This window comes from Trachurus trachurus, assembly GCF_905171665.1.
Source record: "Trachurus trachurus genome assembly, chromosome: 3".
NCBI classification, from domain to species: Eukaryota; Metazoa; Chordata; class Actinopteri; order Carangiformes; family Carangidae; genus Trachurus; species Trachurus trachurus.
In genome coordinates, this window is record NC_139893.1 from 38,884,957 (window position 1) to 38,902,710 (window position 17,754).

The 17,754-nt window shown below is 42.0% G+C and overlaps 1 protein-coding gene across 1 annotated transcript in view; it reads left to right on the forward strand.

The window, feature by feature from the left end:
* The window catches only part of LOC311005177 (E3 SUMO-protein ligase PIAS1-like), an 87,820-nt gene that overhangs the window by 62,712 nt on the left and 7,354 nt on the right, over positions 1–17,754 (forward strand). The window contains exons 3-12 of the mRNA XM_083997529.1: positions 2,907–2,991; positions 3,104–3,242; positions 4,934–5,068; positions 6,038–6,143; positions 7,680–7,753; positions 8,681–8,841; positions 11,003–11,139; positions 12,726–12,966; positions 14,180–14,319; positions 16,106–16,146. Coding sequence (XP_083853655.1) covers positions 2,907–2,991; positions 3,104–3,242; positions 4,934–5,068; positions 6,038–6,143; positions 7,680–7,753; positions 8,681–8,841; positions 11,003–11,139; positions 12,726–12,966; positions 14,180–14,319; positions 16,106–16,146 — 1,259 coding nt within the window. The remainder of the gene's footprint in view (positions 1–2,906; positions 2,992–3,103; positions 3,243–4,933; positions 5,069–6,037; positions 6,144–7,679; positions 7,754–8,680; positions 8,842–11,002; positions 11,140–12,725; positions 12,967–14,179; positions 14,320–16,105; positions 16,147–17,754) is intronic.

Below are 17,754 nucleotides of genomic sequence, written 5' to 3' on the forward strand. Positions count from 1 at the left end.
GATACAGTATGAATTCTGCATTGTGATTTAATTCTGACCCTGAATCTGAGCACTTGACTGCAGGTTTCACTGATCTAAAGAGACTTCTGCTACAGCAGTGGTCTCGTATCAAAGCTCAGTTTCATCTGAAAACACAATGTGCATCTTAAATCACCAGAGTTAAAGAGACGCCTGTGGGAGTTTGCATAAAGTAAGTTGGGGTGCACATCACATGTATGTGCGAGCATGTGTTTATGTGTGTGAGAGAGACACAGAGAGAGGAAGACATCAATCAAAGCTCATTTCAGCCCCTCTCATATCTCTGCTAACCACACACACTGAAACACCAGAAACAAATCCACTGCCACAGAGAGAGAGAGAGAGAGAGAGGGAGAGAGAGAGGGAGAGAGCAAGCGAGGACAGAGTGAGAGAGAGTGAGAGAGGTAGAGAGAGCACTTTCTATTTATAGCCTGTGTGCCCGGAGAGGAGGAAGACTGTTGTTCGAAAGCACACTCGATGCTCATGGTTTTGCTCTGCAGTACACACACACACTGCCCGGCAAAAGATGCAGGGACAGAAACATACGGTAAATACACAGTCTGTACAAATCCTACATCACGTGGGCGGCGAGATGGGTCATTACTGGGAAAATTAATGGCCTTTAGAAAGGATGATGAGAGGAGGAAAATGATTGGACCAATAATCATCCACAGGAACTGTAGACTCCATCCCACTCAACACCCTCCACGGGAAGAAATTACAATGTGTGTGTGTGCGTGTGTGTGTGTGTGTGTTTTATATATCGTGCACGTACAGCTGTCACTCACCGACAGCGACAGTCATGATTCATGACAGGTAATTCTTTGACTCATCTTCCCCAGTCATTTACACCTCCTGCAGGCCAAAAGATCTGTGCTCACACACTGGATATGACGGAGGCCACAGAGTACTCCTGTGTTTTAACAGCACATATAGTATCTGTAATATAATGTTCAGTCTCCTCGGTGAGGGCTGAAAGCTTTCGCTCAGTGGAGGAGATTCAAGCTGGTTTTTCATCTTCGGAACGAAAAACCGTCCTGCAAACACTTCTATAAAACGCTGTTTTATGGAACTGTTTGTTTGCCGCACACATCACAGTTCCTGAGAGCAAAGTCTGTAATTAGTTGCAAATTTGACAATAAAATAATGTGTTAGTGGCCAAGTGTGTTTGTGTTGATGTGCAGTCTATGTTAAAGGGATAGTTCACCCAAAATTCAAATTTCACTCATTATCTACTCACCCTCATGTCGACTAAGAGCTGTGAGAATTTTCAGAGTCCTCCGTTCCTTCTCTGAGTTACGGGGGGGTCCGCGCAGCAGTATTTGTCCATATAATGGTTGTGAATGGATATTGGATACCAACTTTCTTTGTCCAAAAAGACACACCAAAAAACATCCAAATACCTCTATACTGCTCGTCCGTAATGTCCCTCTTGTATTGAAGCCTCAACATGAGAAATTGTTCCGGAAAAAAAATTGAATAAGTCTATATTTTAAACTTGTTTGTAGCGGAAGCTCCCAGTGTCTCAGTTCACTGCTCCTCCTGTGTCAGTGCAAATCTCTTGTGATTTGCACTGACCAGCGGAACAATTTCTCATGTCGGGGCTTCAATGCAAGAGGGACATTACAGACGAGCAGTATGGAGGTATTTGGATGTTTTTTGGTGTGTCTTTTTGGAAAGTTGGTATCCATTGACAACCATTATATGGACAAATTCTGCTGCACGGACCCCCCCGTAACTCAGAGAAGGCGCAGAGGACTCTGATTCTCACAGCTCTTAGTCGACATGAGGGTGAGTAGATAATGAGTGAAATTTGAATTTTGGGTGAACTATCCCTTAACCCCTTCCTGTCCTGGAGTCCCTCACAGATTGAACTGTTGACGTGGTGGCAGGCTTTCTTTCTGTTGCACTACACTAACTTTAAAAAGCCTAACCACACACGCAACTTTTAATGCACTTTTATATCAATTTCCTTCCTCCCGTTATATTTACAGCAGAACAGTGGCTTCTTACATGCTGTACGTTGCTAAAATGAGGAAACTTGAGACTTGAACTGGTTGGTCTGATTTCAGAGGTTCGTTATAACTATAAAAACATAAATATATAGTTTTACATACATACTTTTTCAATGCTGATGGATAAACAAGTTCCAGCTCATAGTTTGTCATTGTGTTTTTAGATTTCTGTTTCCATGCAGTCCTTCTTGCTCTTTCCCTCTATTCCAATTTTAATGTTATGTTACACTGCTAAGTTAATCACCTCCCACCTCTGGCTTCATGCATATTGCACAGACACGTGGTCTGGATCTTTTCATGCAGCTCTGAAGTATAGATCTGAGTCAGACACACAGTCTGCTGCTGGTTTCCTTGCTAATCTCCTGCAAACATATACACACACATACTTTCCTTGTCTTTGTGAACCTGCTGTCTCTTTAATGGGGGCTGGGTTTTAGTTGCACCAGTTATTTCCAGCACCTGTGGGTTGGCCTATAAATAGAGCGCGCACACACACACATACACATATTTTCTTCTCCGTCTTCACCTCTGTGTAGGGTGCTGTGGTTTTGTCGTCCAGGTGTTCTTTAGCTTTTGAAAATTTTATGCACACGACTTGCAAGAGACGCCCACTCAGTCGCTGGCTCTCTGTTTTCTGCTCCTCTGTCCGTTCAAACAGTGATTCACTGTGTATCATAGCGTTTGGCCTGGTTTACAGAGGTTTGGTTTCCTGATCTGAATGACTGAGGGTCATTGTTGTTGTTTTTTTCTTTTTTATAACTGGCCAGCGTTTTGTGACTGAGACTGAACTTGTAATATCTTGTTTTTATATGTTATTTTCTCACACATTAAAAAGAAATCTCTCTCTTTTTCCTCTCTTGTCTCTCTCTGCAGCTTCAGACAACAGCCAGCGGTTTCAGGAGACGTGTTTTGCCTTTGCGTTAACACCGCAGCAGGTCCAGCAGATCAGCAGCTCGATGTAAGGCCGCTCCTGTCAATGATGCAGGACGCCCAGTGGCTTTTGAATAATTCATGAATGTGCGGCGGTTCCCTGCCGATATGTAGTAACAAACCTGTGTCTGTCCTCAAAGGGACATCTCGGGGACCAAATGCGACTTCTCGGTTCAAGTTCAGCTGCGGTTTTGCCTGTCGGAGACCAGCTGTCCTCAGGAAGACCATTTCCCGCCCAACCTGTGTGTGAAAGTCAACGGGAAGCCGTGCAACCTGCCGGTGAGGAGCAGTGACTTCAGCACACACACACACACTCACCCAGCAGATTTAAAGGAGACATATGATGCCCCTTTTCCAGAAATAAAAATAGTTCCCAGGTGTCTTAAAGACATGTCTGTGACATGCTTTGGTCAAAATCCCCCAAGGATCAAACATCACAGCTCTTTTCATCCTCTCTAAACAGCCCTGTTCACAACGGCTGCTTTCAGTGTCTGTCCCTTTAAAGGGATAGTTCAACATTTTGGCAAATTGGCCCATTGCCATAATCGCTATAGTCATAGCAGTAGGTTCGTTACCTTTATTTGTCGGTGTAAGCTATTTTTAGAACGGAGGAGCGGAGCGGCAGGCTGTTCAGAGCTACACTATGGAGGCTAATGGAATTTCTTGGTTTCCCTCATCAAACTCATCAAATACAAAATCCCAAAACTCCAAAACGCTTTCGTGGACAAGTTGTGACCTGCACATTCACCACGCTATGAGATAATAATGGAACGTTACGAAACGGAGCCGTTTTCGAGGTAAATACAGAGTCTGCTTGCTGAAAAACTGTCCCTGAACGCAACGCGCATCAGCGGTTTTGCATGAATTTACCTCTAAAACAACTCTGTCTCGTAACGTTCTATTATTATCTCATAGCGTGGTGATTGTGCAGCTCACAACTTGTCCACGAAAGCGTTTTGGAGTTTTGGGATTTTGTATTTGATGAGTTTGATGAGGGAAACCAAGAAATTCCATTAGCCTCCATAGTGTAGCTCTGAGCAGCCTGCCGCTCCGCTCCTCCGTTCTAAAAATAGCTTACACCGACAAATAAAGGTAACGAACCTACTGCTATGACTATAGGGATTATGGCAATGGGCCAATTTGCCAAAATGTTGAACTATCCCTTTAAATGCAAATGAACCACAGCTTGCCCCGCCCCTTCTACTGGTATCAGGTAGGGGTGGGGTTATGCAAATTCGAAACCTAGTTACATCTAGAGCACTGGAAAAGAGAGTAACAACACACATTGGTTCAATGGAAGCGCCTCCTGATGGCGGAATATGGGTATTGCAAAAGTGCCCAAGAACTGACATCTCTGCATTGTTGGTGAATGAGCAAGTGTGGGATTTTCAATAATTTAAGGACATTTCTAGATCACCCACGTTAATAGCATCATTGAGGACATTAACACATAAGCGAGTAAAAAAAAAAAAAAAAAAAATAGTTGTCTACATGAATGTATCAATCTACATTTTGTAATAAACAAATTATAAGTATAATTTGATATGACCAAGACACCTAAAAACAAAAACACGGCCGTTTTCATCAATTTACAAGCAAGTGGGCAACACACATACATTGGACTGAATGGGTTTTCTGGGCGCTTTTGCAATACCCATATCCTGCCACTCGGGGCGCAAAACCCTTACCACGGGAGTCAATGGTGGCGTCGTTACTCTCTTTTCCAGTGCTCTAGTTACATCACTGAAAGACAACTGAGGGAACAGCTCATAAAACCACATGGATTTCAACCTAGAGGGTCTAAAAATTACAGATTTATTTTGTCAATTCTCGCACTTTAGGGGCCGGAAGGCAAGACAAACATCCAAATATATGTTAAAGAGCCTTCAAAAAGTGATATTTCCATAATATGTCCCACTTAAACCTTAATGGGAACTGCATTGTCTCCGATACTCACCTCTCTTCTCCAGGGTTATCTCCCTCCAACCAAAAACGGCGTGGAGCCCAAGCGGCCCAGTCGGCCCATCAACATTACTTCACTGGTCAGATTGTCCACCACTGTCCCCAACACCATCGTTGTGTCGTGGACCGCTGAGATCGGGAGGGTAAGAACCAAAGCCTTGTGTAGTTTCTTCATCAGTAAGGACAGCTTTCATGCTTTTTTAAATTAAATGAAAAACATTGTTTTTCTCTGTTCCAACTTCTGGATCTACTACCTTTTTCTTATCTTTCTTTTTCATTCTGTTGATTTTTTGTCATATTCTTCAATGCAATATAGCATATATAACATAATTATAACCAATCTATCTGCGCATGTCTGCACATTTCTTTCTGAGCCTGCTGTAGTTTTCTTGGTGTTAACTCTGAGTGAGTGGCCTTTCGTCCCCTCCACCTCTTCCCTGCTATTCCTGTCAATCACTGTTGTTAAAAGAAAGTGAAAGTGCAAGAAAGGAAAAACAAGACGTTATGTAGTTGAAAATCCCAATTTATGCAACAAGTCTATGTCTGATTCATTAGCAGGGGTGTAGATATTGTGAGTTATTGTCTCTCTGGTCGAGTTCTTACAGCCAGAGATCTTACACATTATGATTAAACGGTTGAGTAAAGTGGGAAAACCGCATCTTCATGAAACCAATGACCTTGTATGGTCCAAATGCAGGAGGATGACTGTGCGTCTATTGATGAAATCATCCTTTGATGAAACATTTTAGATCAAATACATCAGTTATTTTGAGTGAAACTAGTCTGTTCTCTCATACACTGACTCTTATTGATGTCGGTGGAGCTCGACTCACCGTCGGCAGTCCGGCAGTAGATGGCAGTAAAGGAAACGTCTCACAGCTGAAGTGATGGTACACTCTGGCCTCTGATGTCAGTTCTTATTCTCCTCTGCTCCTTCCACTTACACATAGTGGAGCTGGACATCTATTTGGTCTGGAGCCCAGAGAATTGACCTCATGTGAGAAAGACTCAAGGACAGTCTCTGTGACTGGAAAAGAACTCAGACACTGAGCAACAGAAATGTCTCAATGTGTGTGTTTTAAAGTGACATTATGACGTCATTACATCCACAGAGTTACTCCATGGCGGTGTACTTGGTGAAGCAGCAGTCGTCGACAGTGTTGCTACAGAGACTACGGGGAAAAGGCATCAGGAACCCAGACCACTCGCGGGCACTCAGTAAGTCAGACTGCCGACCTTTCATTATATACTCATCCAACATCACATTGGCATCAGGGTCAGTATTGAACCATCCAGATAGGGATGATTGGCATTTAATACAATAGAGTGTTGTAACTTCATTTGTAATTCAGCCTTTCTATTAACTTTGCCAATAGACAAAAAGACTTAATGCAATACAAGACAAAGTATCATGGTTCCGCTGGTACCACATCGGTCTCTGGCCTCATGTTATCATGTGTAAATATGACCTCCAGACTTTCACACATACATAACTTAATTACCCCCGTTTACACCTGGTATTAATGCGTTTTCAGTGATCGGATTGCAAAAATCAGATAGTGTTTGACCACACAAGTTCAGGTGTAAACACACCCAAGACATATTGAGGACAGATTGTGGTCAGGGACGCATTGTGACCACATTGAACAGAAGTGTAAACAGTAATGTGTTCTGTATACGCATATAAATACGCAACAACTATTTATTTTCTTTTTTAATTTACCCACACAAATATGTGATCGGATCTCAATTGGATCTCAATGTCGACGCTGAAGTTGCATCTTAAAGGAGACATATTCTGCCCCCTTTCCACAAATCAAAATAGTCCCCAGGTGTCTTAAAGACATGTCTGTGACATGCTTTGGTCAGAATCCCCCAAGGATCAAACATCACAGCTCTTTTCATCCTCTCTAAACAGCCCTGTTCAGAACGTCTGCTTTCAGTGTCTGTCCCTTTAAATGCAAATGAGCCACTGCTTGCCCCGCCCCTTCTACTGGTACCAGGTAGGGGTGGGGTTATGCAAATTCGAAACCTAGTTACATCACTGGAAGACAACTGAGGGAACAGCTCATAAAACCATGTGGATTTCAACCTAGGGAGCCTGAACATTACAGATGTTTTTGGTAAATTCTCACATTTTGAAACAAACACCCAAATATATGTTAAAGAGCCTTCAAAAAGTGATATTTCCATAATATGTCCCCTTTAATGCCAGGTGTAAATGCTATCCGGTCAAAATACAATCTGTATACGAGATGGATGTTAATTCCAGGTGTAAACAGGGTGAATGATGAGTAGATTTTTGGGAGAGAAGGCCCAAATTGTTGCATCCTAATATGACAAAAACAGCCTGTCCATGCATCAGTAGCCATAGAAACCCGACTTAGACATGAGCTCGAGGGTTAAGTTATTCTTCATTTACAGTATTAGAGAGTGAATGATTGTAATGGTGGAAGTGAAATTTCTTTTTTTCTTTTTTTTTAAACCATAACTAGTGTGAGACTGAGCTCTGCACCCAGTCAGATTGTCAAAATATTTCCCACTTTTAGCACTGTGTAATGAATTATATTTTCTATATCTACCTGTACTGTATATGTTTTATCCTATAGGGGGAAGAGATGCCAGAGATAAAGATGTAGAGGGAATTCAGCACATTTGTGACCTCAGTTAGAAATAAATACTGAAGTTTTAAGTGTAAAATACAAAAGTGAACAGGTTGGTAAGGTGTCTGTGTGTTGTCCCTCTGTCCTGCAGTCAAAGAGAAGCTAACAGCCGACCCCGACAGTGAAATAGCCACGACCAGCCTTCGAGTGTCGCTGCTCTGCCCGGTAAACACGCTCCCTGTTCTTTGTGCATTAAAGGGATAGTAGCATTTTTTTAAAGTGGGGTTGTATGATCTACAAATAGCCCCTAAGTACTTTAATTGCAGTAGAAGACTCTCTGCACTCCTCCCGTTAGCAACGCCAGCCCATAGCCCTGCCCAGAGATTTACAACATACAGTGTTGTGAACAGACCCAAAGAAACAGCCTATTTTCGTGGCCTAAAAGAGGTTTTACCTGAAAAAAAAATACACAGTTCCATTGTTTGCTATAATAATAATACCTAACCAACTGCTGATCGGCGGGCGCTAACCCTGGGTGGAGGGATACGTGAGTTGGTTAGGTCCACATAAAAACTGTGTTTTTCCTGCACTTTGAGGGGCTGGAAAAAATGATATTATAGCGAACAATGGAACTGTGTATTTTTTTCAGGTCAAACCTCTTTTAGGCCGCGAAAATAGGCCGTTTCTTTGGGTCTGTTCACAACACTGTATGTTGTAAATCTCTGGGCAGGGCTATGGGCTGGCGTTGCTAACGGGAGGAGTGCAGAGAGTCTTCTACTGCAATTAAAGTACTTAGGGGCTATTTGTAGATCATACAACCCCACTTTTAAAAAAAATGCTACTATCCCTTTAAGGCGCCACGCCGTCATGCCCAAACATGTCTGTCCATTCTTTTCTGTTGTTTTCCCTGCATATATATATATGACTGTATATGACTCAACATGCCTCCATGAACGTAACAGCTGGTTGATAAACGTGTGATCTGTCTGTCAAACTGTCATCCAACCCCTATCGCGTATCCTTTTGCATGTGGGTTTGGTATGTTTACGCCATTCCTGTGCACTCTTCACCCCGCTGCGTGTGTCATCTTCACGCCCCTGACACTGTATGTGTGTCTGTGTGTGTGTGTGTGTTTGTGTGCACCCTGTGCAGCTGGGGAAGATGCGGCTGATGATTCCATGCCGGGCGATGACATGCTCCCACCTGCAGTGCTTTGACGCCACGCTCTACATCCAGATGAACGAGAAGAAGCCCACCTGGGTGTGTCCCGTGTGTGACAAGAAGGCTCCCTACGAGCACCTCATCATCGACGGGTGAGTCACCTACAGGCTACCTGTTTGACCTGAGGGGAAAATGAGGGAATGATGGTCAAATGGGACATTTTGTGAAATATGCTTTCTGACTTTCCTGGCCTTGGAAAAGTCCAACAGATCATCCTCTTCAAATATGTCTCCAAGAATGAAACAAATGAGATGCAAGTGTTTTTTTGTTTTTCTTTACTCTTTCAAATATTTTTATTAGAGCACATTGTAACATTGTTATATTATCTCAACTAGTCTCACTCTGGGCTCCACATTGTCCCATGGTCATTAAGTCGCGACCCACTTTTATAGAATTCAAACCAAGATTTTTTTTAAGCCTTTAAAAACTCATTTAGCTCTTTATTGAGCAAAGTGCATTTCAGAACACATGAATGAAACTGGGGAGGACCATGACAACTGCATGTACGGAAGTGAATAAAAAAATATCAAACTGCACAAAATGGAGACCAACAAAACGATATATTTGACTTCTAATGCATCTCTGCATTCAGAGCATGTTCACAAAAGTGAATAAATATCAAATTGCACAAAATAAAGACCCACAAAACAAAACAAGATTCACTGCATTCAGGCCACATTAATAAGAAACTGAGGAGGACCATTACAACTGCATGTGTTCACGTGACCCATGCCTTTCAAAGTTATTTTTCAAAATAAAAGACATGTCCTACATCAGATGTGCATTAAATATTATTTACTTTTTTGACCAGCTGTCCGCGACCCATCCAGAAAGGGTCCGCGACCCACTTTTGGGTCCCGACCCACCAGTTGAGAACCACTGATCTACATCATACAGTATAATGTATCTCCATATAGAATTGTGTGCAGTTAGGACACACTGTCCTCTTTTTGTTTTTAGAATATATAACAATGGTAAATGAAGAACAGATAAACATGTATACAGAGTACAGAAAAATAAACGAACAAAAACAAAACCTAAATAAATAAATCCCTCCCTCCCACCCTACCCAGCCTTACCCTTCTGTCTAAATACTACTTTATTATAGTAAGGGGGAAATATTAATTTCCATTACTAGGTGTGAGATAGTGAATGAAGTGTGGGAGTTTATCCATAAGAGTATATTTTGTGGAGAGTGTTAGTGAGATCACACATCTTTGTGGTGGGTGCTTCTTTCTTTTTCCAATGCATGAGAAGTAGCTTCTTTGCGATGATGAGACTATAGGAGAGGAAACATTGTTGGTAGTTGTTTAACCTTTTAATATCGTCTGATATTCCCAAAATAACAATAGGTGGTTTAGGCTCCAACTATATGTTAAGTATTTTAGAGACTAAACTGAAGATATTAAACCAAAAGATCTTAACCTTGGGACACAGGACGAAGCTGTGAAGCAGCGTGTCTTCTGCAACAAGGCATCTGTCACAAATAGGGGAATGTGAGTGTTCACCGGTGAACTTCAGCAGGGCTGTTTGGTAGATTTTGAAAGCTAGCTCTTTCCCTCTGTTTCCAGTCTTTGTGCTAAGCTAATCTAGCCAGCCAGCCTCATATTCAAAGACATGGGACTGGTCTCAATCTTCTCATCAAACACTGAAAAAGAAAACAAAGTAACGCTTAATATTTACAACAAGGTTTCTACTGTACTGAAGCTCTACTGATGTCTCTCACTTGAAAGTGACTTTGGATAAAAGCACAGCCTCAGTGAAATGAGTGGTTGTTATTTACAAAGATTTGTTTTATGTTTACACATTTACTCATGTCTGTCTCCAGAGTTTGATGTTTGTGTTTTCAGAGGAAGTAACTGCAACTTTCAAAATCTCAACCCGTGTATAAGTGAAATCAGGTTCTGAGAGGTTTGAATGTTGCTGTTAACAACAAGAGTTCACAACAGAGACTTAGAAAATGCATCGAAAGTGTTTGTGAGAACTTTTCAGACCTCTTCTCCAGCATGTTCTCAGAGTAACATCGCTCACTGAGCTGCAGTGAAAGCCTGCAGGGAGGAGAACATGTCATATCAAAAGATGGATGTTTGGGTGGAGTGGTCCATCAAGTGTTTGATGCAGAGGCGCCATCACGGCTCAGAGTTGATACTACTTTGTTCAGTGGGTTTCATTTCTCTCTTGAGTTTTTAGAGGAGGCTCTTTTCCACCTTGTTGACAAAATGCCAATTTGTGTGTGTGTGTGTTTGCTCTCAGGCTTTTCGTGGAGATCCTCAACAGCTGCATGGACTGTGATGAGATCCAGTTTAAGGAGGATGGCAGCTGGGCCCCCATGAGGTCTAAGAAGGAAGTGCAGGAGGTGTCCTCTGCTTCCTGTAACAACGGGCTGGATGGTAAGACAAGGGACAGGGGACGGGGGCAGGGTGTGGTTAAAGGGATAGTTCAACATTTTGGCAAATTCACCTATTGCCATAATCCCTATAGTTTTAGGAGTAGGTTCATTACCTTTAATTGTCGGTGCAAGCTGTTTTTAGAACGTTGGAGCAGAGCCGTGAGCTGCTCAGCGAACACAACAGAGGCTCATGGTATTTCTATGTTTCCCTCATCAAACTAAATACACAATCCAACAACTCCAAAACGCTCTGGTGGACAAGTTGTGACCTGCACATTCACCACACTATGAGATAATAACGTATAATTATGTAACATTAAGACACATGAAGCAAATACTTGGAACAACTTGCTTTTGAAGTCACTCTGCCGAGCAGCCGTGTCTGGAATGTAGTTCAGGCTACGTATTTACCTCTAAAACAACTCTGTCTGGTAACGTTGTGTTATTATCTCATAGTGTGGTGAATGTGCAGCTCACAACTTGTCCACCAGAGTGTTGTGGAGTTGTTGGATTGTGTATTTGATGAGTTTGATGAGGGAAAGGCGAAAATACCATGCTCCGTGCAGAGTTTGCATCTCTGCCCTGCCGATCTAAAAACAGCTTGCACTGACAACTAAAGGTAATGAACCTACCCCTAAGACTAGGGATTATGGCAATAGGTGAATTTGCCAAAATGTTGAACTATCCCTTTAAGAAAAACAGAGGTTACTTCTACATCAGGCTGGAAGAAATTAAATTAGGATTACAGAGACGTGGTAGGAAGAGAGGGAGGGTGTATTTACACCCCCTCCTTCTTTGTTTATGCATTGTCAGTTTTAATTTGGGGAGGCATCAATCATAATGCCTCTGAGTAAACGGCCTGTCTCCATAGTAACAAACATACTGTAATTCATATGAGAGCAGGGGACATGTGTATGTGTGTGTTTGTGCGTGCTCACACTGCACAGCAGCGCCTTGTGTTTTTTTTTTTTTACATATCTTTATTGGTTTTTATATTCATACAACAACATAGAACACTTTAAACATATGGCAGTAATACAAATAATAATGAAAATACTAATAGGAATACAGAAAAGGTAAATAAATAAATTGTCATAATAAAATAAATAATTAAAAAGGGATAAATTAAATAGACAAATTAGTCAGCAAAATTACTGAGCAATAAATAATAAATAAATAAATGTATAAATAAAAAAATCATATAAAATAATAATAATAAATTATTATTAATAATAATATTCTTAATATAGGTTACATCGTACACTCCTATCAACACATTAAATATTTTTATTATCTCATTCTCTCATTGCCTCCTCCAAATCTCCACCTTTCAACAGTTCCAAAAATATCTTCCAAATGTCATAAAATTCAGATGCCCTCTTTCTAACAATATAGGTCAGCTTCTCAAGAGCCAAACTGGATGTTAAGTTATTCAACCATTGGGTAAAAGAGGGGCCATTAACATTCTTCCGACATAATGCAATACAGCGTTTGGCCTGCAGTAAACGCTTTGTGTTTTTTAATGTGATTTCTATAAACGTTGATACGAGTACCGACCGGTCCGTTTCCTGTCCTGTCCCTCCCCAGGTTCATGTCGAACATCCTCCGGCTCAGACCAGCGGAGCTCGGCGTTATCTGGCGGCGGCGGCAGCGACAGCAACGGCAAAAAAGTGGAGGTGATCGACCTGACGCTGGACAGCTCCTCGGAGGACGAAGGGCCGGAATCCCCGCCCCCGCCGCCGGCCCCGCTGCCCCCTCCGGCCAAGAGGGCCTGTCCATCCATGTCCCCCATGTCGCCCACCTCGCCGCCCATCATCAACAACAAAGGGTCAGAAGCATAAAACGGAGGCCTGTGGCTTCACCTCCACCCTCGCTTTTGGGATTCATTAAAAGAATAGTTCACCCAAAATTCAAATTGCACTAATTTTCTACTCACCCTCATGTGGACTAAGGCCTGGGAGAAGTTTCAGAGTCCTCCGTGGCTTCTCTGAGTTACAGGGGGTCTCGGCGTAGCAGTGCATGTCAATATAACGGTTGCAAATGGATACCAACTGTCTTCGTAAAAAAAAGACATGAAATCTCGCGAGATTTGGACGGACCAGGAAGAGGAGCTTCCATTACAAACAAGCTTGAAAAATAGACTTATTTAATTTTTTTCGGGAGAATTTCGCATTTCGGGGCTTCAATACAAGACGGACATTACATACGAGCAGCATGGAGGTATTTGGATGTTTTTTGGTGTGTCTTTTTGTTACGAAGACAGTTGGTATCCATTTGCAACCGTTATATGGACATGCACTGCTACGCCGAGACCCCCTGTAACTCAGAGAAGCCACGGAGGACTCTGAAACTTCTCCCAGCCCTTAGTCCACATGAGGGTGAGTAGATAATGAGTGAGAAATTTCAATTTTGAGTGAACTATTCCTTTAAATGTGGAAATGAAGCTCATTTTAGCTGCTTGCATGGGTAGTTCTGTATCTGGATGGTAAATGATTCATGGGTTTTGTGCTGGAACACGCACAAGTGTCTTTTAGCATTTCACATCGACAGCGCTCACAGTAGGCAGCCCAGAGTGCTGACTGAGAAACATTTGTGTCTTTCGCTCCTTTTTTTTTTTTTTTTTTAAAGCTCAGACTTGATCGATGTGAAATGTTTCCAAAACAACAACAGTAAATCTGCACATTTTCACCGCGAGCAGAGGATCATGGCTTCCCCAGCTGTGGTTTCACAAGCTTTTAGACCTCTTAGACTTTAAGCTGCTCAAGAAACATCCCTGAACCACGGCTCCTGGAAACTTTAACAGCTGCTTTTTTTTTTTTTTTTTTTGGTCAAATTAAAATTCATTATCTGTGCAGAAACTGCAGCTGCTTCATTTGACTTTAATGATCCCTGACTGTTGTTGTTGAGAGGTTTGTGTTAGCAGCTCAGTGGAGGACACGGCCCATCCCCGACACCCCACCTGATAAATCTGACATGAAATAAAAGCCTAATTCTAAACGCAGCGGCTTCTTTACCCTCTGTATCTCTGTATCTGCCTGCAGAGTGTTGAACCTGCACCACCAGGCCTCCCCCGTGAGCCGGACTCCCAGCATGCCAGCGATGGACACCAGCTACATCCCTCCTGTCCCCCCTCTCATCCAAGACTACAGACCCTACTACCACCCCCCCAACGACCTGTCAGGTAATAACAAACACATGCTGACTCAACAAATGAGAAGTTACATGACAAATAAATAATATATACACTGCCTGTCCAAAAGAAAAAGTCACACTACAACTTGTTGGGCCACCTTTAGTTTTGATTACAGCATGCATTTGCTGTGGCATCGTTTCAATAAGCTTCTGCAATGTCACAACATTTATTTCCATCCAGAGTTGCATTCATTTTTCAAAGATTCTCAATGGGGTTCAGGTCTGGACTCTGATGTCACATTGGACCACATTTCTTCCTTGAAGATGATGGTTCCCCACTGTCCTTCCAGTTTTTAATGATGCCTTGGACAGTAGTTTTAGCAATCTCCTTAGATCCGAGGTCTTCAACAGGAGGTCTGTGACCCCTAGGGGGTCCACAGAGGTGCTGCAGGGGGGTCGTGGAATTTTTGGTTGATAAGACAATTTTTGAAAATATTTTTTCGTTTCCAAATTTATGTGACAAATAAAAACCTCAATTTAAATAGCTTGTCTGCATGATTATCTTGAACTTGACAGGCATTGTTGATATTGGCACTGGCATCAGTTAAAGGGACAACGAGGAGTTTTGGAAAGCGAAGTGTTTCCTACTACATTTCCCATGAGCCTCCGCGCACGGTGAAATTCTTGGACCGGCGCAAGACGGACGTCTTGACAAGAATGTTTTCATTCATCAAGAATTAAAGTCAGAGGTTCGAAGACGATCAGATACCGTCGTAGTTCCGACCATAAACAGCGATTTGGCGGCATTATTCTCATGACTCGCCGGGCAGCGTCCACGAAACCGAAAGTAAGGAAACACTGGTCGGCTCGCCCAGCATTTCCGCCACCACTAATAATGTGTGTGTTTATAAATGGGAGTGGCACGGCCGCTCACTGTACCTGTACATGTTTGATATATGAACATGTGTGTTATTTGAATAGCTTAGTGAATGCACAATAACAAGGTATGTTTATACATGGCACTAGGTCCAGTTTAATATAAAACACAATTTTATAGAATACAGTATGTCTGCATCAGTTTGGGGGTCCCAGGCCTGAAAAACGTAGAAGACCCCTGCCTTAGATGTTTAATTTGCAGATTAAACAGATTAACATCTTCTCCATGACCACAGGATGTGTCTTCTAACATGCTTGTTAAATAAATGAGACTGCATCAGTTAGGGTTAAATAAGTTGTTGACAGCTTAAACATTATCATCCATGCAATAATTATCCAATGGGAGGCTCTGAACTATTATCTTATTTAAATCCAAGTGGTGACTTTTTTGGGGGGGATGGGCAGGGTATATTGAGAATGAACTGTTTCCCCGCAGCATTAACGACATTAACAGAAAGTAGAACATTCCAATCCCATGAATACATTGACTCACGTTTACATTTTTACTCTTAAACTGTTACAGAGGTGTCGAGTGTCGATTTCACGTTGCAAGATGTTCAATGAGACGTTGCCAAACTCTGTCAAACTGTTTTCTAAAGCGGCTCCAATCCTCTCACATCTGTAGTTAATGAGGGAAGCAGAGAGGAAGAGTTTCTGAGATGAAGCAAGACTCGCTGTTGATGATAAGTGCCGTGCCTGCTGCTAGGATAGAAGCAGTGGCTTGTGGGAAAATATCAATAATAGCAGACAGGCAGGCAGGCAGGCGATGAGGTTTAGGACCCTCCATGGGTTAATCTCTTGCAAATGAGACAGATTTCCTTTTGGAATAATAGAGTTTGTGCTGTATCTTAAATGTATTTAAACATTCACCTCTGACTCTGCTTCCTCTTGATTTCCAGAGTTGAACTTCTTCTCTTTTCTTCAAGGCGACAATCATCAGGTACGTACAGCAGCTCATCACGAGTTGAATGAGCCGAAACAAACTCCCACTGGAATTCTTGAGATTTTTTCTTCCTAAAATTCACATATTTGAATCCTGGTATTGGGTGGATTTACATCTTGTACTGGTAGGAGCCGGCTCTAGGCTGCACACAGGCTATTTAAGGAGATACAAGAGCGAGACGTTTGACAAATGACGGCTGTCACCCCACAGTTACTGGTGGGTTGAATCCACTGAGGCAGTCAGATGTGAATGCAGACATCTCTTGAATTCTGATATCAACCATCTGTCATCCTGCTCCCATGTTCTAAAGAGTTGGTTCTCGCAAATTACAAGAAACGTTTTCTCACTTACTTTGAGTGGTGCGACATGCAGCTGTTCAGATTGCTGCTTTTGAGGAATCTGCCTCTGAGATTTCTGCCGTAGAATAGGATTCTACATACAGTATTGAATTGAAAACTTTATTGAACAGCATTAGACAAGTGTTCAAAAGGATTAAAACACAATAAAGCCCAAAGGCTTATTTCCATTGTGGTCCTATTTGATGGTAGACAGTACACATGGATTTAAAAACAAGGAAGACAAACACACAACACATGGACTAAAAACATGGGAGAAAGACACTAGGGCACATGGACTACAACATTAAAGAAAAAGAAATAGATAAAACAAGGGAATTATGTCCCAAACAGAAACAACAAAACATTTAACAGACACACAAACAAACAATACAATAATCTAGTGCTTCATGGCTCTTTTGATTTAATTTATCGGTTGGCTAACCATTTTTTTATTGAGGACTTAAAAAGAAAGTAGGAGGAGCTAAGATTCAGCACTATGATTCTCACAGTGCTGAAAAACGAGGTTGAAAACAATGTGACAGTGACCGCGTGTTCCTGGTTAGTTCACAGACTGTCCTATAGACAGGAGGCAGCTCCTTCTGTGGTTTTAACAGTGGTGCTGCCTCTGGAAAGATACTGCTGTTGAATATTTTAAATGTCATGTTTTTAATGCCAGCACTAAAGAGCAGAGCAAGAAACCAGGGGTGGATATCTCATCTCACAAGCCAGATAAACAAAAGACCAAATCCAATATCACTGGAGGTTATAAAGTATATATTCTTTTGTAATATGAAGAGCTTATCTATAATTGTTAAAAATTGTCTGCCATTCACTCTAGTGTTTAGAAACCCAGAGCTATAATCATGAAATATCTCAACCTTGATTCTAAATTGCACCAAATGTTAACCCAAACTCAGAGTTTCCTCTTCCAACCAGTTCACAAAGACGCCGAGAGAAACTTTGATAAGACAGGACGTGAGATAAAAGACAGGCGGGGTTGTCCCACTCCTTTTCTCTACAGTGACGGTTGACAGACGACCTGCGTGTGTGAATGAATGTGAAATTAAAGGGATAGTTCACCCAAAATTCAAATTTCTCATTTCACACTTCAACTGTGTCCACATGCAAACAGCAGAGACAGAGAGCATGCACGCCACAGATCTGGCACACAAAGGGTTAGCATGCGACAATAACAGTTCACACACACACACACACACACACACACACACACACACACACACTCATCAGGACCCACGCACAACACAAG